Genomic DNA, 21,820 nt, shown 5'->3' with positions numbered 1-21,820 from the left:
GAGAGAGCTTCTCTTGTTCTTGCTTCTTCATCTCTCTTTCATATCTTCTCTTGCCCCATCTTTTGCCCTTGATCTTGCTCTTGTTGAAGCTAATGCCACTTGTGTTATTGCGGCTTTCTTTATGATTGACTTTGCTAGTCATGAAGCCGACTCCACTCTTGTCACCAAAGTTTCTTTGAGTCTTCAACATATGCTCAAAGGTGACTTGAGAGTTGTAGCACCTCTCTAACTTGTTGCTCAATTTCTTCACTTCATGTTTGAGCTCATTGTTCTCCTTCAAAAGGTTAGTCTCACAAGACATAGAAGTAGAACAAGCATCTATATGTGAAGAGCATGGCATATCTAATAAATCATCACAAGAGGTGGATACATGCTTCTTGCCTACATCACAAGGGTTAGCAATAGTATGTGATTGATCAATTGACCCATGTGATGAGCTCTCATTATTTTTAAGTTTCTTTGTAAATATTTTAATGAGAGAAGCTTGTTTTTCTAATAATTCATCATGAGATGCAAGTAGTGTCTCATGATTCAATTTAAGCTCATCAAGTGAAGATTTATAAGCATTATTTAATTTCTTATGTTCTTCACAAGAGTTCTTTAGAAATGAGTTTTCATTTTCTAATTTCAATGTTTTAGCTTTCTCATTTTCTAAAGACATGGTCATGCTAGCAAGTCTACTAACAAGCTCATCATATGAATCAACATGATCAACCACATCATCATTTGATACCTTAGTGTCACCTTGTGACATGAAGCAATGTGGTGATGTAGTTGGAGAGCTTGTAGTAGCATCTTCATCATGGCTTGAGCATGAACCATCATCACCATCAAGTGTGCGTGGGGTAGCAACATCACTTGCAACACTTGTGGCAACATCATCAATCTTGTCAAGTGAACTTGTAGTGGATTGATCATCATCATCCTCACTTGACAATGAGGTGGAGCAATCTTCCACAATCACCAAATTGTGATTATGCTCAACACACTCATGTGTCTCCTTCTTAGGCTCATCCTCCTTGAATTTGCCATCATCCCATGTGGAGGAATCACCGTAGAAGGCTTGGAGTGCTAGCCACATATCATGTGCATTCTCCAAGTCCCACACATGTCTAAAAATATCATCATGTAAAGCACATATTAGATAATAAAGAGCACGATGATCAAGTTGTAAGCAATCCTCTTGTGCTTGGGTTAGGTTGTCCTTATCCAAAGCATCACGAGAAAAACCAACAACAATGATCCACCATGCCTTGGGACCCAATTCACGGAAATGATCAAGCATATGACGTTTCCACCGTGCATAGTTTGTGCCATCAAAAATGTGTGTGTCACAAACAACCTCTAGCCCAAAGTTCGCCATCCTCTCGGGTCGGTGAAGACCACAAATGAGAGACCGGGCTCTGATACCACTTGAAGGGTCGAGATGGCGACTAGAGGGGGGGTGAATAGTCTTTTCTAAAACTTAATCGCGTCGGCTAACCGATACAAATGCGGAATTTAAACTAACGGTCTAGCCAAGACTACACCCCACTATATATGTTTACTAGCACCTTGCAAAGATAACAATTATGCAACAAAGGTGCCGGGCTAGCTAGAGCTCTCTTAACCAATGCTAGGAGCAAGGTCACACAAACCTATGCCTCTAGTACTTTAAGCGACAAGGGAGCTCCTACACATGCTAGTAATCAAAAGCACAAAGCTAACTAAGCTCACTAGCAATGCTCAATAACAAGGCAACCAATGCCTAATTAGAGAGCGCAAATACTTAGTTACACAAACTAAGCAATGTGACTAACAAGGTTACTAAAACCAAATTAGCCACTGCAAGGGAGCTACTTCTATGCTACACAAGCAAGAAGGTAATTAGCAAGCTACACAAGCTATCTAATTACAAGAGCAACTACACAAGCTTAATATGTATAAAAGTAATTGCAAGCTTGTGTAATGGGGATGCAAACCAACGGGAAGAACAAGGTTGACACGATGATTTTTCTCCCGAGGTTCACGTGTTTGCCAACACGCTAGTCCCCGTTGTGTCGACCGCTCACTTGGTGGTTCGGCGGCTAATTAGCATCACCCGCTAAGCCCGCACGTCGGGCGCCGCAAGAACCTACCCCTTGAGTGAGGGTAGCTCAATGACACGCTTTACTAGAGTTGCTCTTCGCGGCTCCCGCGGGGCGAGCACAATGCCCCTCACAAGCACTTCTCCGGAGCGCCGCACAAGCTTCTTGCGCGCTTCGACGGAGACCACCACCTAAGCCGTCTAGGAGGTGGCAACCTCCAAGAGTAACAAGCACCACCGGCTTGCAACTCGATCACGTAGTGCCACTCGATGCAACCTCACGATGCAATCGCACTAGAATCGCTCACTCACACAATCGAATGATCACTATCAAGTATATGTGTGATGGAGGGCTCCCAAGCACTCACAAGCATGGACACTAAGTCCCTTGAGGTGCTCCACACCAGCCATGGCCGAAGGCCACTTCTATTTATAGCCCCAAAGGCTAAACTAGCCGTTACCCCTTCACTGGGCAACGGTCGGGCCGACCGGACGCTGGACCTCAGCGTCCGGTCGCCCACAGACGACCACGTGTCCCGGTTCCAACGGTCACTTGACCTGATCAGACGCTCCAGCTTCTACTGACCGGACGCTGAACCCCCAGCGTCCGGTCGTTTCCAGTAAGCTCCCGAGCATGACTGGACACGTCCGGTCGAACGCGATCGGACGCAGCCAGCGTCCGGTCACTCTCCAACTACTGCGTCACCGTACGTCAGCTTGACCGGACGCAGCCTTCCAGCGTCCGGTGCATTCAGATCCAGCATCCGGTCAGTTGACCAACGCTGGCATCTTCGCGACCAACTCGTTTTCACTTCTAACTTCTTCACCCTTGCTCCAATGAGCTAACCACCAAGAATTTGCATCCGGCGCAATAGAAAATAGACATTCCATTTTCCCGAAAGCACCGAATCCCGCCTCGCAAGCTCGGCGGGAGGGAGAGAGGGACCCAAACCCATCTCACCCCTGCAAACACCACCTCCTTTATAAATATGCCAACACCACCAAGTGTACACCACCATGTGTATGTGTGTTAGCATTTTCACAATCATTTCCCAAAGGATGTTAGCCACTCAACTTGCCACGCCACTCGATCCTAGCGACAATGCAAAGTTAGATCACTCGAGTGGCACTAGATGACCGATATGCAAACAAGTTTGCCCCTCTTGATAGTACGGCCATCTATCCTAAACCCGGTCATAAACTTCTCTACACACCTATGACCGGTGAAATGAAATGCCCTAGGTTATACCTTTGCCTTGCGCATTCCATTCCATCTCCTTCAATGTCGATGCAACACATGCACCAACACGATCAACAATGATATGATCCACTTCATATCATCACATGATCATATTGGTTCATCGATCTTGACTCTACTTGCTCTTCACCGTTGCCATCGTCCATCAGGCGCCAAGTCTTGCTCAAGCTTCACCGCCACGCGGTCCATCACTCCAAAGCCTTCGACTTGCCCTTCACGCTTGCAACCGGTCCATCAAGCCAAGTCTTGTCTTGATCTTCTCCACCTTGATCACATGACTCAATGTCATGTCTCATGTGCATTTAAGCTCCTTCATCATCACATATGTGAGCTTTGCAACATTTCCAAGCCTATTTTCACCTTCATGGCATATGTTGCTCACACACATGTACCTATGGACTAATCACCTGTGTATCTCACATAAACACAATTAGTCCACCTAAGTTGTCACTCAATTACCAAAACCAAACAAGGACCTTTCACATAGTAACAAGCCAAATTATCTAGCAAGTGAAATGATCTTATAACATACATCAATAAGTTTCTTCCATTTATTTGGTAAAGCATTGATCATGCACAAAGAATCATTCCTAGCCAACCCCACTTTCCTTAATCCCTGCCCGAATGGCCTTGTAGTTTCCTTTAATGTCCTTCTCCTTGTCTTGAATCTGTGCCTTCGAAAATCCAGCGGATGGAAACTTCTCATTGAAATGCTTTATGATACTTCTCCATCCTTCAGGTGACCAACCATTTTGGCCCTTAAACCTTTCATGATTGTGTTCTTGAAGTACATCAAGAAGTCCTTTCTCATAATTAAAGCTCCATGATGCTCTTGAGCTTTGTCCTTTAGTCATAGCTAGAGTTTACAAAAATAACATTCAAACACAACTGTAATAGTTTGGCGACATATAACATAACTCACATAGATAGGAAGTCATAAACATAGATGTCTTGTACAATAGCACATTGGCATGTTCAACATTTATTACATAACACACTACAAAATAATCTTCATGCTCTACGACTTGAGTGCTACTTCCTAAGCACGACTTTGATTGTAGCGTTCCCACATTTGCATGGCAATCTGATCTCTTAGGACGTTTGCAGCATGGTCTTGTAAATTCAGCGACTGCACATCATTTTGATGATTATCATCTCCTTGTGGCAGATCAACATGATCAGATTCTGGTATATAAGTAGGTTGGTGATCTAGCCAATTCTCGCCACCATTTAGACATCTAATTATGTTATGAAATACAGCGGCTGCTGCTGGAATTTTTATTTGAGATTCTATGGGATGATGTGTTCCCACTTTCAAAATTTGAAACCTTTTCTTAAGAATCCCAATAGCCCTCTCAATATGGTTTCTAAGAAGTGCATGACGATGATTGAAAAGCTCTTTGTGATCAGCATATTCTCTTCTTCGAGATGAGCACCGCCGAAACTCAGCAATGTGATATCTAACTCCTCGATAAGGCGCTAGGAATTGTGGTGCATTTGCATACCCACCATCCACAAGATAAAACTTTCCCTCAGGAACATGGAAACCCTTGGAAATAGCTGATCGAAGAACTCCAGCATCTGAAGCAGACCCTTCCCACCCACAAGAGATAAATGTGAAGTTCAGGTTGAAGTCACATGCTACCATGACATTCTGAGATAGTGTGCCTTTCCTATTCCTATATGGGGGGCTTTCTCTTCTGCAATTGTGATAGGCACATGTGTGCCGTCGATAGCACCAATACAATTCTGTAAAAAAATGAAACTTAAAAACAGAGCAAAATGTTGGAGAGACAGTAAGGTATAGTGTTATGCCTTACCCGAAAAAAGGGCCAAAATCTAGGATCCGTAGCGATCTTGGGGTGAGTTTGGTTGGAAGTAGGAAGCTTCACAAATCTATAGGTGAGAGTGGGAATGATATTGAAAACTGCCCTTATGTGCCTATGGACAGTTTCACCACTATGCTGAAATGTTTTCTTCAGTCTATCATTGCTAGCATTGTGTGAAATCATATACATAAACATCCCTAGCTGCTCCTCAATGGTAACACCTCGTGTGTCACGCAATAGACCCTCACGCCTAAGATAGTTACATGTCTCCTTAAATATTCGTGTCTCCATACGAAACTCAGATTTACACCAATTCTCGTGCCCCTCCAGAATTTCCTTCACCTTCTTAGCACCAGTATACTCGGAGGTATGCTCTGGCCTCTTCTCTTCATTCAGATATTCAAGTATTGCAGGAACAATGACAAGAAACAATTCATCATCATCTTCTTCTTCCATCTGTATGAATTTCCTAATTTTCTCCTTCCTAGAGCCCATTATCTAAAAGTTGCAAATAGAAACAAGCTGAGATATTATCCTACTTGTGTATTTATAATAAAGTACGTGTTAGTACTTTATTTTTCTCTCTGAACCGAACAAGATCACATGTAGAAGTACTAATTCTGCAAGCATATTCATAGTGTGACCCTTATATTTGACATTAGCATCAGCTCTATACCAGCTGAGATATAATTAGTAAAAGTCACATATGCCAAACAAACAAGAATGCATAGTCATAATTTTTGCAGAAATCAGCACAAAGAAATAATGCTGAGCAGACCAGCATCGCTTGAAATTACATAACAAATATATAAAATAGTATAATCTACGCATAGTTAACTGAAGATAGGCATTAGAGTTCCAAAATGTCTCACAGAGCATTATCTCAGCTTAGTTAACTGACCACGCGCCGGAGGGGTCGAGAGTGGGACCCTCACCATCGATGGCGTCCCCGTCGACACCTACCTCACTAGGTCTGCTGCAAACTAATATACTGCCCAGCCGATCGGATGAATGTTCTGTTTAGCTTAAAAGCTTCTGTGTTGGCTGCGCGTGCAGGTTCGTGTGGGATGGAGGGCAAGTACCCCACAATGTCTCCGCTCAAGGAGATTGTCGGCAGCATTCAGTCACTAGTTGCCAAGATTGAGGATGATATGAAGGTCGGTTTGCACGTCTTAGTCTCCTCTTTGCTTATCCTTTTTTGTGTCCTGTCCTGGCCTACCCCAATTTGTCGCTGGTATAGCAACATCAATTCATTAGCTAGACTCGCGGATAGTTTATTTACTACTGTTTATTTACTAAGGTTGCTCTTCAGACTTCATCACAACTGAAATATATACAACCATACTCATATATGTGTAATAAGATGTCATGTTTATACTTGTTTCCCAAAGGAGTAAATTTCAAAGGAGCTCAGTACATTTGACAGTGCATTCTAGGGGATTTTGCTTGCTTTCATGTCAATTTACCGTTATCACTACATTGTTCTAACCACTGTTTGTTTGACTATTAGATCTACTGCCACTTGTCCTAGCATAGAGTTGTCACATGCTTCTGATACAGAATTACGGAAACACTAGGATGCAAAGTGACGAGAAACCATTGATCCCAGATTTTGTCAGGACTCAGGACAAAGAAAAATCGTGTTTCTCAGCTAAAATACCATTTGGTTCTCTGGCTGTAGTTTTATCTTTGCCATCAATTCTATGACTCTCATTTTTATTGTACTCATACATCTCGTCAATCCCTTGATGGATTAAAGTAAAGTGGCCCGTGGGATGGATTTGCGTCGGGCCACTTTACTTTAAATATAGGAACTGCAAATACTAATGTAACTGCACACAAGATCATAGCTAGCAACAGACTATCAGATTAAATTGACGTCAATACTAACAAATGGCATGCTAACATGCTATGCAATGCAACGCAACAAGCAGGCACAGGTCCGCTTTCATTTTCAGTGGCCACACCACCAAACCCCACGCCACGCTTTCATTTTCGACATTGAACACATGACTCAAGGACAAACAGCAAACTGGCAGGCAAACATTTCAAAAGCAGCACATTGTTTTACTTGCAGGTCAAAATGTTCAGCTAGCCTGTAATGTTTTCGTTTTTCACTGAACAAGAAGAATAAGAACATGGCTATTCTTCCATGTCTTCTACAGGGCAAATCCATCCCAGTCCAGGCATAACATTGTACTACTACCACTACTAACAATCTGACATGTTCTCCACAACCATACAGTGCTCACAGAGGCATGTCCACATATTTATAGTGTGACCCTTATATTTGACATTAGCATCAGCTCTATACCAGCTGAGATATTGGCCTACTTATGTATTTATAATTGAAGCCTATGTTCCAAAATTACCCAACGCGTCTCTCTTCTAATTGTAAAAGTCACATATGCCAACTTGTGACATACTGACCTACGAACAATTAGTACTTGCTTAAAACATCACGGAAGCAAACGAAAGAAATGAGTAAACATAATTAATCTAATAAAAAATGTTACTGCTAACAGGCTACCCAAACAAATCAAAAAGCACTCACTAAACTGAACTGTGAATACTATTCTAAAAAGCCGGAATATTCAGAAGCTGCACATGAAGCACTTAAGAGCTAAGACAGCTAGCAACCGATGGAAAACAAACAGCTACTACAAAGAAATATCTGAACTGACTGAAAAACGAAGTCTGCAGTTGAGTTTTACCTGAACTCTCCACTGGTCAGTTACTACTGACACTCTAAAATGCAGCTGCAGTGCGCTATCTGAAAAACAAAAACAGAGGAAACCTTGAGCCAAACAAAGAGCAGCAAGCTAGTTTGACAACCTCAACTGAACTGGAGTCATTAACCTAATGTTCAACTAAAAAAAGAACACATTGTAGTAGCTGTTTGTTATACTAGTATAGTAACTGAACTGGAGTCGATTTAGCATTTCATCTATGAAATTGGTAATTGCACTCAAAACATACTGAATCACCAAAAACCGCTTCAGGTTACATACTTAGGCCCCTTTGAAATGCTATTGTTTCACAAAACCATGCAGTAGTCTCACAGAAAAAATATTGGATTTATGCAAATGAAAATCTGGTTCACTAACTGAAAAGCTTTCTCAGTTTCTCAACACTATCAAAGAAAAAATCTTGTTCACTATCATAGAAAATTAATATATGCTTGACATATACAAGTTTTCTCAGCTTCTCAACACTATATAACCAAAACACATAACACTGAAAAGCAGAGCACTGAATAAGTGAACAGATTTCATTGGTTCACTGATTTAATTAGGCAGTTTCAGCGGCAAATGAACCTGCTGCTACATTCAGCAAGTAGCAAAAAAGAAATCCCATCTTTTGGCACCCAGATCACACTAGCGCGAATCAAATCTTGTGTCCATGGGGGGAAATCGCAGAACCAGCACTTCGGCGGCGCCTCGCGCACAGAATAAGAGGGAAAAAATCCCATCTTTGCCGCAGAGGAACAGCCACGGAACCCGGACCCCGGGGCCTCCGAATCTCAACCAAATCCGACGCTTGAGACATTGCAAAGCAACCAAGAAGCACCATTACCTATAGGGGGAAGAAGGTGGGCTGCCGCCGGGAGCCAGAGCAGATCAAGATGGCAAGGCGAACGGGGAGAGATTCCCCTTCCTTGTCTCGCTCAGCTGGCCCTCATGGAGATGGAGGTGGAGGTGGAGCAGACGGGCATGGGGCGCGCGTGGAGTGGAGGTGCTCGTGCTCGGTGCTCCCCTCCTCACAGATCTAACGATAAACAGAAGGAGCAGGCGTCCCACCTGCTAGAAGACCACTGCACGTGGCGGATGTCGCAGATATAGCAGATGCAAGCAGCGGCGCGACGAGGGTGGCACCTGGCCGTGCGGCGACGGGCGGCTACGAGAGCAGCGACGGGCGGCGCTTAAACCCTAGCCCCCATGGTCGTGCTCTGCGAGGAAGACGGATTAGAAATTAACAACGAGATGGTCTGGAGACGGAGGGAGCAGGAGATGGGAGATGCACGAGTAGGAGATGGGAGGCGCACAAACCCTAGACACCATGGCTTACCTCTGCGAGGCGAGGGCGAGCAGGCGATGGCGCAATGCGCTTGCGAGACAGGAGAGCGATGGGGAACAGGATAGAGAAACACGAGTGCGGACACGTTTTTTTCTTCCCCCGTGCATCGACGAGGATAGGCCGGAAAAGGCACGTGTTTGTTTTGGCCCCCACAGTATCCAAATGGCCTCATGGATCAAGAAGGGGAGCAGCGCCACGGGCTTCTCAGCACCCGCGGATCAGGCCGGGATACCTGCGGGGATGCCCCTATCCAAACGAGCCCTAAGGGTCCCCGAGGAAGACCAGAAGGGACGGATCGGAAGTAGCAGAATTCCATGCGTGTGCTGCGAATATATAGAAGGAAAAATGAAAAATAAAACACGAGTGCGTGTGCGAATATATAGAAGGGAAAATGAAAAATAAAACACGAGTGCGTGTGCTGCGTGTACCGCGTTCCACTCTCGGGCATGAGCATTTGTTTCACGGAAGTAGTAGAGTTCTGAACGAATCACGAGTGCGCGCAAGCTTGGCACATGCACGAGAGTGGAACAGGGGCAGATTGCCAGCCCATGTGCAGCAGAAAACTTGGTGATCGGCGAGGTACAAGATGCCACCCGATCGGACCTTAAGCGTCCCCTAGGAAGACCAGAAGAGGGATTGGTGGTCGGCGAGGTACAATGTGCCACCGATCGGACCTTAAAGAGGGACCATGTATGCAGCTTAGCTTAATGGATAGTAGACCCGCAATGCTCGGGATCAAACGGTCCACGCAGTGCGATTGCTTGATCCTACAGTTAATAGGTTAACAGATGATGGCACAATCCACTGGCCCGTTTTCTGGTGCAGGATTCGTATAGTAAGAGATACCCCAGAAATGGACAGCCCTATGGGTCAAATGTTACCGCGTGCTCCCAGAAATGGACAGCGAGTCGATAGCATGGTTCCTCGTAACTTGTATCAGCAGCACACAGAGCGAGTCAAAACAATCAGAGCGTCAAATGTAATGCCCACACATCTCGCCGAACATCACAAATCATGCCACAATCATAAGGAAAACACAAGTGATGACATCTAGCAACTCCTGCGTACGGACACCAGCATGGTGAATCGGCAACACGGAATACATGGCCTACGTTGCAACAATGTACACATACAGGATCTACCATCTACGTATCAGTCTAATCTAAATCCGGAGTTACACTGATCGGCATGGGCGACAGGCTGTGGAGGCACTAGACAAAAGCTGCTCCTACAGGTGGTAATCACAAGGGCTTTGTTCACTACCTGAGTCTTGACTAGTGCTTTATTATTGCGACCTGGAAAATGGTGGGAAAAGTCCGAGCAAAGTATGAGCCGAAAACACAACGCATTCATTGATCAGCATCCTATCAAGATCAGAAAAGGAAAACATTAGGAATATTTTCTTTTTCTTTCTTTTTTTGGTAACATGTTATGATCTAAAGTACATCATTGTTTGTGACTGTTGCACCAATTGGTTAAGCAAAACAAAAGTTTCAAATAACAGATAATGAGAACGGGAACATCCCCAGATGTCTGAAGGAAGAACAATGATTCTGATTACCTGCAGCTTTAACTTTTCCAAGCACGTTCTTGCCCAGCTTGAATGCCCTACATTATGTCACCAGAATCAGCGGCGTAACCGGGAATATGAATAAAGTAGTCACAGCACACATTTAGATAACGGAATAAACTAGAGTACCTGTTGAATCCTGTTGGGATCAATGGAACCAGCTGACTGAAATTGGGAATAATTTAATTCCTGCATAAAAGTTTGAGATCCATAAATTTAGAATATCACAAATTTTATTATATAATAACACATAACGCCATAAGAAAGAAAAACAAAGGCCAAGGGCAAAGTTTCCAGAACTGACAACTAAAAGAGAGTAAAATAAGAGCTGACGGCTCAATACATATAAATGATATATCCTTATCCTCTTTTATACTATGAGCACTGAAAAAGAAATTAGTAAAATAAAATTTTACATGAAATTCAAAAGCAGCCAATTTAAATATATAGGATGTGAGCTATAGTGAGAAAAATGCTAAAAAGGAGAATGCATTTGAATAACTTCAGTTCATCCAAGAGATCTCTTTTAAGCAAATCTGGACACAAGCAAAATACCAACATAAAACTATAGATTGCAATCTGGAACAAAAATAATATCCCACAAACCAAAACTATGACGGAACAGAATGTGCACCTGCTGTTTCATATGCATTTGTGTTTGTCCTTGTGCCTGGGGAAGCTGTTGAATCGGTTGCATGGATGTAAGTGATTGACCCTGTGGCGGTGACTGCAGTTGCTGTACAGCAATCTTTTGTTGGTGCTGTTGAAGCAAAAGCAGTTTCTGCTGCTGCTCATACAGCACATACTCTTCAGGCTTCTCCCACTGCAGGGACACAGTAGCTCGTAGGAATAAACCACAAAATTGGCTAAAATTAACATGATGAGCATCATTCCTCACCTTACTCTCTCGAGTAATGCTATTGTAGTAGTACTTAAAACCTTCAGGGGAGGTATGCTCTGTCCAGTTACAGGTTAAAGAAACTGCAGGTGAACCAACCTGCTGCGGAGTTGCATTAATGTTTATCGGAACAATGGCACCTGGAGCACCAGGGTTACTGGATTGCACTGGCTGCCCAGACTGAAAATGAAGAATTACATAGAAACTTTGAATGCATTTGAACTGAATATGATGACAATGGAAGGTAGCAACAAGGGCAGCATAAATGCAGAGTGGTCTTGTATCATAAGTTGCTGTCTAATGTTGTAGCTATGAGGAAATTACCTGCTGTTTAGGAACCTGTGCAGAGGGTTGCTGATTTAGGTTAGACTGCTGCTGCATTAGTTGTAGCTGTTGCTGAAGCTGATAAATCGCCTGCTGTGAAGATTGATAACTAGACTGCAAAGCTGCCTGCTGTTGAAGCAGCAACTGTGGTGCTTGTGAAGGCATCTGCTGCATCGACTGCTGGAGCATTTGGGGAGCAACACTGGTGGGAAGTTGCTGCTGGCCAGGAACAGCTTGCATTGAATTGGACTGTACAGATGGAGGGGCCTGTAAAGCACCTAGAGAAGCATTCTGTTGCATCAACGGCTGTGATGCAGGAGGTTGGCCAGGTAATTGCATAGATGAAATATTCTGGCCAAATGAAACAGGTCCCGTGGATTGTGGGACCTGAAGTTGCCCAATCTGCGGAATAGGCCCCTGCAGAGGCTGTCCTGGCTGAGCATTCTGCAGTTGTACAGGGAAATTCTGTGGTGGACCAGGTGGCTTTTGCAAGGTTGGGATCTGTTGGCCTCCTAGATGGTGCCCTTGTACCATGGGAGTGTTCATGCCCTAAAAAGCAGAGTCCCCATCACTATGGCATAACAATTTCCATTAAAGGAAAATCATTAGATAAAAAGGAAGTAATAATATTCCAAATTATACCATGTGTGACGAAGTCGGCACAGCTGTCTGATTTGACAAGGAACCATTTCCAGGGAACATCGGAGGCCGAAAAGCAGCCTATCATGTTTTGGAACCAAAGGTTGGGAAATAGACTAAACAAAAGTAAAACCGTAATGAAGGATCGACTTGAAACATACATTATCTGCTGATGTTACAGTGCCACCACTTAGTGCCAAGGGATTGTCAGATCCAAAATTATTATATAGGTTGGGTGCCATTGACCTTGGACTTGATGGATGCCAAGATTCAGGAGGCATATGCCGACCCCTTGATTCATCAAGATTGGCTGTTGGCCTGAATTATAAATAATGAATAGCAATAAGAAACCTCCGATGAACTGTTAAACTTCTCCATGTACTCCGTCCATTTTTAAATATAAAACATTTAGTCATTTAGGCCTTTTGGATAAGCTAATTAGTTCGAGAATAAACTACTAGCTTGTCTTAAATGTCATATATAAAAAAAAAAGGAGCAGAAGCCATGATTAAGAAATTAGTTCAATTGATTATTAGACAGGTTCTGAAGGCAGAAAATACACAGAAGCTAGCACTTGTTTCACTTTCAGACATTTCATTGTTGTCTATATATATCATAATACCTTATCTATCCTACTTTAAACATCTTTTGCAGATTATTCTAGAGCTACTGTGTTATTCTTGTGTTATTCTAGAGTTAATATTTGGTTTTCACAAATGCACTTCAGTAGATGCACTTAGCATCAACAACTCATGTGAGAAGAGAGACCATGCCTGTTTCATCTCATTACCTACTTAATTTAATTGTTCTTGAGAAAAAATTACTGAATAAGTAATGAACTCAAACCTGATAACAAGTGCTGCATCCGATCGAGGACTGAAACCAGGACCTCCAAATGCAGGGCCACCCCTAACCAGTAAGGTAAATCAGAAAGCAGAAATGGTAATGATTATACTTAAGTAAATAAAATAGCATATGCTATGTAGCAAAGAAACATAGTCACAGTTGTTAATCACCTCGATTCTGCAGGTCTAGGCCTCTTAGGATCAGCAAATCTAATGACTAATGGTTGCTCGCACCCCTAATACAGAAATAAATACGTCATAAATATCCAGAAAGCTATACACACAATATGTCAGTTGGCAGAGAAATTTACCCTCATTATGTAAGTCCCATTAAGGGCATTCATAGCTTCCACTGCTGGCTCTTTTGACGAGAATTTGACAAAGCCACAGCCTTTATATTACATATATTACAAGTTAAAACAAAAAGGTTGGAATGGAAGAGTATAACTAAAGCAAACAGGCATTCATAAACCTCGGCTCTGCCTCATGCCATCTCTCATAATGTAAACATCTTCCACATGACCATATGGGGCAAATATCTGAAAAATGTATGCTTTTATCATCAATCCTTGGAAAAGCGAGCTACTAAATTTGTCTTAATCATGTCCTCAAATGCAGATAAGAATACAGTATCACAGGTTGATTATGGACACCGAGCAGTAGTTTTTAAATCATACACTCTCTCAGATGAGCAAATCATTAAATCGTCAAGGAACAAAAAGGAAAATAAGTTCAACCCATTTACCTCTTCAATCTCCTTTGGAGTTGCTTGCTTATTGAGGGACGCAACAAATAATTTGTGCTCGGTGGCCCCTAGCAAATTTGTCACAAAAACTGATGAAATTGCCCAAAAAGCACAACAAATAAAAGATCTGAAGAAAAACAACTATCATTTAACGAACCAAGCACAGTTTGCTTTCTGAATATGATTATATAACTCAGATTACAAGAACAAAACAGTAAAGAATCCTTAAATGAATAGTATTTTTCAGATAGAGAAAAAAATGCAGAATCAGAATAGAAGTCACTTGTAAATTGATCAAGAAACATGTACGTGTAACTGTAAAACGTAAAAACAAGATTGGGAAAGCACAATAAATTCGTCTCTACATGCTAGTATGCTACAACAAACAAAATGTTCTGTGATAAGTAACATGTAAAGGTATGGTGCTAAATTTTAGAGAAGCTGGCACTATGTAGATGTATTTGTGTGTGGGACCATGGGTGTGGTGTGTGTGTGGTACTCTCCTTTCTTCTTATTATTAATGCAAGGGTATGCATCTCTCCTGCATATTCAAGGGGGGGAAACTAGTGTTGAATATGCACTTTTTGAGCATATAGAGCAGGTAGGACTGTTAAGGTTGCCTCAAAACCAGTATAACATGCAACGCACACAGGTCATTAATAGGTAAACTACTGAAGAATGAAGATCACAGCATTACCATGCCGTTCCCTTTCACCATCAGCATATCTAACTTGAATAGGGCCCATCGCCTGAACATAAACAGATTTACAGTCAATAATCTGCTAACAAAGAACAGAGCTTAACAAATAGCTTACAAGATACATACTCCAGGTAAAGTGTACTGATTGTGCAGACCCCTAATGGCCCTCTCTGCCTCTTCAGAAGTAGCATATTTAACAAAACAACAACCTGGGAATGCAGAAAATGTAAATTACTCAGTCAGATACTATTTTCTGTATATCTCATTGTGATCTGATATATAGTAATATATATATAGAACTACTATCCTGTAGCTGGCTATAAAATAACTTATTCTGTAGCCACTTTGAGTTACGATAATTACTATGTTAATTTACGAGATTATAGTAACTTCATACTAAGTGGTTTACTATAACGTTATGGTAAATATCTCCATGTGTTATAGTAACCCAACTATCGTAAATATGTATTGACATTATCGTAAATTAGTATATAAAATTATCGTAAATGGAGGTGGCTACGGAATAACTTATTTTGTAGCTGGCTACTGAATATACACTTGTTCTAAACAACCAAGACCATTTCACAGTTCAAGAGCAAGCCCCATTCAGGAGTGTTAAAGCATGAAAAGAGTACAAAAATATAAAGACTTTGCAGAACATGTCACAATTTCAATTTAAGCTATGCTCTGTATTTGCAACACCGACGGTCTCCTCAATTTAGAAGTTACACCTAAAACATAGAACATCAGGTACATCAATTTTACACACTACAGCTGGTTGCACTAAATTTTAGTGACACCCAAATATTACATGGAATGAAGAAAATAAGTGCACTCATCAAAAAGCTCGAGGATATCTGAACCCAGCTGTGGTATAGTTAGAATTGTGTTTGCGCTTAGGATGACATTTTGTGCAGAAAATGCAAATGGTGACAGGGCCTTAACATAGCACTGATGCACCAAAATTGCAAATACTATAAGTAGTCATACTCATACATAAATGTCACAGAATGAGCAACAAATATCAGGTGTCGAAGTTATAAGAAACTGGCCATCAACATGTCCAAGAAAGTTGCTTGGGTTGAACCGCAGAAGGTTTAGAGGGGGTTCATGCCCCCAGTATATGCAATACAGTAAAAAGCATTAACAAAGATCCATCATCATCATCCTCATACAGCATATTTTGATAGCAGTCAGTAATAATCTAGCATAGCAATTGCCAAAAGGCAAGCTTCAATAAACTGATAAAAGTGAAACACAGCAGCACTGGCAATTAAACTAGGCACCACAACAAGCTGATATCTGGTGTATATATTGAATTAAATATATTAAATATATATATATATATATATAAATATAACAAGCCATCAAAATGGCATGACCTTTGAACAAGCAAAATCACTAAATTATATATGGTGTTCCACGGTGATGCTTTTATAGCTGCATCTGATGATGCATTCAATAGAAGATGAAAAAACTGTGAAGCGCATGGTAAATAATGCTCAAATAGTCTAGATAAAACACGGAAAATTACTCATGCAAAAGAATGATATAATAAGAGGCTGCGCCAATGACCCAAAAGGTTTTGGGAAAAAAGGTTATATAATGCAGCCAATGCACATTAATTAATATAAGTACGCATGAAAAAAAAACGATCAAATCAACTGCGATGCCAATTCAACCAGCATCTGATAGCATCAATGAGTAACCCTTTAGGTAGAAGTATAAAGTTAGTCCAGTAAATGAGGGTATAATCTGTCAGAAGACAGGATCCACTACTAGTTGCTTAGCACGAAAGTACACCAACAATAATGAGCAACAGTTTCCATCCATCTATCGCATCAACCATATGATTTCAAACAGCAGATTGATTCACATTAAAGGCAATCAAATCATGTGTGATGAAGGCTTTGAAATCCAGATGTGCACTTGTATCACAGTAATGCAGCCAGAATCAGTATTCAGCTTCAATTTTCCCTAAGATAACATAAGCAGCAGCAACAAAGACCAATAGAAGAGTCTGGTGCATTCTCATCAGCTGCATGTCAAATGATCCAATCCAGAATAGGCTTAACACTGACCCTTCACAGACAGAGGTTACACGGATAATATTCTGCAAGACAAGCACTTTGAGTGAAGCCAAGCACTTTTGAGTGACAATCATCACACAGAGCAGATGAAGCATCATTAGCTAAGTGACCATGCTTACATTAGATGCAAGACGCACAGCACTGGTACATCATCATGTGTCATCAACATTCAGCTCCAAGTTACAGAACTTTAAGCACCATTGGGAACTAGCTGGAAGAATTATTACAAAGACTGCATTTGTGTAGATATTTCACACGAACAGTAAATATCACCATAACCGTTGTCGTGTGAAGCAACATCCAGTCAGGGAAACACTAAGCACATCCAAAATTCACACTCAAATATCCACAAATTGCATATAGCAAGAACATATCACAGTCAAAGCCACAACTCACAAGATTTATAATATTCAAGGAACATGTTTCCAGACCACCCATGACAATATTGGTACCCATCGAATCAGATGAATCTAGAATGATGGTGCACAACACACGATTTCCAAACAGTACAAGGTCATCAACACCACACACACCAGCCACCATCAATTGTGACAGCAATATGCAGCTATACCGCATCATCCAATAACTCGTGTATCGAGGGATTCAGTCACTCACATTAAGGAATTCCACATCATATGCAATTCATGATTACATGGATAATAAATCTTAAACCATGAGGCAAGGAGGGGAAGTTTTGTATTGATTCATTATAAGGTTATATAAGTTCTTGCAACAAAATCAAGGCACAGATGCAAAGGTGAAACTACAACCTCATTGCTACTAGAACTACAGAGCATCCAGAAGATCAATATCTAAACACAGCTTTTGGTACCAAATTTGCTGCCTTGTGTAGCAGTAGAGTTGTGGCTAGTTAGGTTGCAGTAATCAGCGGACAGTTAGTCGCTTCCATTCTAGTCTTCTACTGAATTCACAGGAGACGAACAGAATGGAAGCACAGGAAATGAAAATCAACAACCGCCAATCTAACTGAGAAAAGATGCAACCTTGTTGCTCCTATAACCTCTCAGAAACCTGAAAACAAAAGAGATACTCGATTGTGATAATACAAGAAAAACAAAGCCTTAGCACACCTTGTTGTTCACCAGTCTTCCTATCCTTAATTAAAGCAACTTCAAGAACATCTCCATGTTCCTCAAATAAAGGACGAATCTGAAGACACAAGAATCTGTCACAAACTGAACAATACAATAAAAATTAAAATAACAGAAAAATAAGGCATCACAAGCACAGAAAAAATGCATATTTGATAGTTTTATTCAAGATTCAACTTGTTAGCCAAACAAGAAAATAACTAACACAATGATCATCATGGAGGCTGGAGCTGACAAGAAAAGGTGTAAGAAATGATTGTCTTAATGCAGCTTTGACTGGATCCTAAACATCCAAGAATTCACACTAAATTTGTATATCTATGAGCTGATATATATGACAAAAAGAGCTTTTGCATCTTTTATCTTGTATAAGATACCTTAGAGAACTTAGGCCCTGTTTGGATCCCATGGTCTAAAGGCTCTTGAGGCTCCAAACAGGAGGTCTAAAGTGTTATCCAAGTATAGCCAACCTCACAAAAACTTCAGACCACACAAGTGAGCTAAAATGGTCTAAAGTTTTAGTCCTTAACTTTAGCCAACTTTAGACCATAGGATCTAAACAGGGCCTTAGTTAGAAGCTTCTAGTTTGTTTTGTGCACAGTGATACACAATGGTAACACAACATCATACATAAGTACAAATAAAATGATATCAGGTAAAGAGAAATAATGTTTAAAAAATAAAGATGCTAGCAAAACATTAAAAAAAATACTATGCAAGAAGAGAAGATAGTAGCATGGAAGTAATGCTCACGTCCTCTTCAGTTGCTGTCCTTGGAACAGATCCGACAAAAAGTTTGACATAGTTACTTCTACTATCATGATCTGCAGGAACTTTCAAGAGCAATATCAATATTTGACAAAGACAGGGTAAGAGATTAGGATTAAGATTTATTTCCACTTAAGCTCAATCACATACAGCACTTTTCCATATGGTATTCCTACCATGGAATGATAAATTCAACAAATTTTTTACCAATATTAACCCTGTACATGGTCCGGTTTAACCGGTCTTTGGGCAAAACCCAGCCCAAGCCGTAAACGATGCTGTCCAGCGGTTCGGAAGCCGCGGGTTTCATGGTTTCCACCGGGTTCAATTCAATTCGTTGCGATCCATCAATTCGAGCAGTATTCCCACGGCGGCGACGGCAGCAGCACAGCAGCGCACTAGCTCCACCCCAGCAGGTCTCTACAACATAGCTCATCGCGGCAGTGCTTGATCGCCACCACGGCAGCGCCATCGCCGTTGCTGCTGCGGCGCCGTCCCCGCAGCGACGACGAAGCCACCGAGGACGTGCGCTACTGTTGGAAGATCGAGGACGAAGGGGACGACAGCGACTCCGCTATTTCTGTTGCGGCCACAGCCGACCTTCTCTCCTTGAGCGTCTTCTTTCTCGTTACTTGGCGGCGGCGGCGGCGGACTCCTCGAGCCAGTTGCGGATGTGGCACATGTTGCGGCGGAAGATGGTGGCCGACTGCTTGACGTCTTTCCGCAGCAGCATCACTGCCACGCCCACCCTCACCACCATCAGAGCGCCATCGCACCCCTCGTCGCCGTAACACTGCCGGCGGCGGCTGTTGCTCGAAGAAGACGACGGGTACCGTGGTTTAGACCGTAACCAAGCCAACCCGTGCGTGGCCTCTAAAAACGGTTTATGATGGGCTGGATTCTGGATTGGGCCGGTTTCTAACCAAACCATGTACAGGGCTAACCAATATATTTGCTGTATAACATTGGATTGAAATGGAAGCTTGAAAGTTAAAAAGGAAAAACTAAATAAAGGCTAAGTAACCTGACTAACTATTAAAGTTTTGAGATGTCTGACTGATGTTTGGAGACCAAAGGTAAACCTATTCACAATTGAAGTGAAGTTTTGAGATGTTTGCAATGTTGGATTGGATAGGAAGCTTGAAAGTTAAAAGGAAAAACTAAAATAAAAGTTATGTAATCTAACTCTAACTTGAACTTTTGAGATGTCGTCTGGGGGATGTTTGGGGATCAATGGTAAACCTGTTGACAATTGACAGTGAAGTTTTGAGATGTTTGGGGACCATGGTAAAACTAGTCAATAATTGACACTTCAACATTCTAAGTAGTTGAATATCAAATGTTGGAATAAACATATCTGCCCAAACTATAAATTGCAAATTCTACAAATTTACAGCATATTATTATATCAATAAAAACCTAAGAAAAAAATCCGAACACATGGTGTTACAAAAGTTAACCATGCATCAACGGAAAACTGTGAATGTCCCTCTCTTCACATGTAGAAAACCTGGACAAGCTGCACTGTCTACATCCAAAAACACTAAGGAGCTAGTCTACTCAAAAGGTTGGGTGGTTTTGCCATTACAGCACATGCAGGTATGACCATATTACGCATCTGAATCCTGCTTGGCTTTCTGAACTTCAGCATACTTGTTAGGTCCACAAATTGACTAGTCAGTTCTATCAAGTAACTTCCGAGGAAGTTGATTGAATTTGCATCAATAATCGGAGGTCACAAACACGCCTTTCTATCAGCACCAAAACCCTAGCTACGCTTAACCAAGCTCAAGTTCCCCATCTTGGGTTGGCACAACCCTAATAATCGCATTGCATAACAAAGAACCATATAATTTTGAAACGAACCTTGGAAATCCCCACGGCCTCCGCCTCTGTTGCCGCCGCCATAGCGTTGCCTCTGCTCGCCGAAGTCGTTCCCGCCGCCACCACCGCCTCTGTACCCTCCACCGCCGCTAGAATAGTCGGAAGAACCACGGTAGGGGTGGAACCTCCCGCCCCCGCCCCCTCCACCACCGCCATCTGCCGCGCCGCGGGAGGAGTAGCGATGGGGCGGGCTACCCCCTAATCCGCCGCCGCCGCTGCCGGACCAGCGGGAGGGACCCCGCTGGAACCGGGCTCCAGAGCGGTCTCCGCCGTTGGAGGGGCCACCCGAGCGATCGCCGCCCCGGTTCATGTCGCGGAGCTAGGGTTTTGCGTGGAAGCGGGTGGAGAGCACGAGAGCAATGCGAGGGGCGACTAATACTGGGGGGAGGCGGAGGGGTCGACACTAGGCGGGGAGCGAGCCCGTGGGTGGATTCGGAATTGGGATTCCGTTGGATTTCGGCACCGTGTTTGTTGCCCAGGCTAGGAATGGAGCCCTTGTTCGGATGCCCAGGTCTTTCCTTTTTTTTCCAATGTTTTTCAAACGATTAGTGAATTTATACACGAATCGTGTTGTTTTAGAAAGACGGTGATAGTCTTCAAAGACACGAAAAATTATATTAGTTCAGGCCGAAGCTCTATGTCCATCTCAGAGATGGTTCAAGTTCATGTTTCTCGGTTAAGTGTTCTGAAGTTCTTACAATAGGTTGTGTAAGCTAAGAGAAAAAGGTACGAGGATTGAGGTGAATGAATGTCCGAACGAGAGTTCGTTCCATTGGAAGGCAGGTCTGGTCGTCCTTATATAAAGTTCGGGACCAGTTACACATAGAGAGGGGTTCTCCTGACTGAGTATCGTGAGCCTGAGGGAGGGAGAATAGAGTAAGCTTCTAGCTTGTTCGGCTGGCCGACTCTGGCTGGTTGGCGTCTCTTTTTTTCAGCCAGAACAGTGTTTTCTCCCACTATTTTCTAGCTGCTACAGTTTTTTTAGCTGCTGCAATGCCATTTTAATACCAGCCGAA

The 21,820-nt window shown here is 42.4% G+C and overlaps 1 protein-coding gene and 1 pseudogene across 4 annotated transcripts; both read right to left on the bottom strand.

Annotated features, from left to right (window-relative positions):
• Positions 1-4,190: 4,190 nt before the first annotated feature.
• LOC136551514 (uncharacterized) lies at positions 4,191-6,420 on the bottom strand (annotated as a pseudogene).
• Positions 6,421-10,197: 3,777 nt separating this feature from the next.
• LOC136549710 (flowering time control protein FCA-like) lies at positions 10,198-21,302 on the bottom strand. 4 transcript variants are annotated; one of them, XM_066541090.1, is made up of 18 exons: positions 20,787-21,302; positions 18,906-18,976; positions 18,132-18,210; positions 15,077-15,159; positions 14,948-14,999; positions 14,251-14,348; positions 13,978-14,044; positions 13,817-13,896; positions 13,677-13,741; positions 13,507-13,569; positions 12,822-12,978; positions 12,664-12,741; positions 12,022-12,570; positions 11,698-11,796; positions 11,434-11,622; positions 10,929-10,988; positions 10,791-10,837; positions 10,198-10,593 (listed from the first exon to the last, which is right to left on the bottom strand). In XM_066541090.1, the coding sequence occupies exons 1-17, from the start codon at positions 21,112-21,114 to the stop codon at positions 10,799-10,801; spliced, it is 2,157 nt and encodes a 718-aa protein (XP_066397187.1). In that variant the 5' UTR covers positions 21,115-21,302; the 3' UTR covers positions 10,198-10,593; positions 10,791-10,798. The 4 variants fall into 4 exon arrangements, with proteins under 4 accessions (XP_066397187.1, XP_066397183.1, XP_066397185.1 ...); XM_066541086.1 differs by having other exon boundaries at positions 11,698-11,877; positions 20,787-21,300; XM_066541088.1 differs by having other exon boundaries at positions 10,198-10,524; positions 11,698-11,877; positions 20,787-21,300.
• Positions 21,303-21,820: the final 518 nt, after the last annotated feature.

Source organism: Miscanthus floridulus, chromosome 4 (genome assembly GCF_019320115.1).
Source record: "Miscanthus floridulus cultivar M001 chromosome 4, ASM1932011v1, whole genome shotgun sequence".
NCBI lineage: Eukaryota > Viridiplantae > Streptophyta > Magnoliopsida > Poales > Poaceae > Miscanthus > Miscanthus floridulus.
Note: the sequence above shows the minus strand (reverse complement) of the source record. Positions and strands in the feature narration are given on the sequence as shown.

Coding starts and splice junctions, on each gene's coding strand:
- LOC136549710 (XM_066541086.1), bottom strand. CDS start 21,114: ATGAACCGGGGCGGCGATCGCTCGGGTGGCCCCTCCAACGGCGGAGAC. Junction 18,977..20,786: donor AGGCCGTGGGGATTTCCAAG/GTTCGTTTCAAA, acceptor AAGTTCCTGCAG/ATCATGATAGTAGAAGTAAC. Junction 14,349..14,947: donor TGGTGAAAGGGAACGGCATG/GTAATGCTGTGA, acceptor CTTTTTGGGCAA/TTTCATCAGTTTTTGTGACA.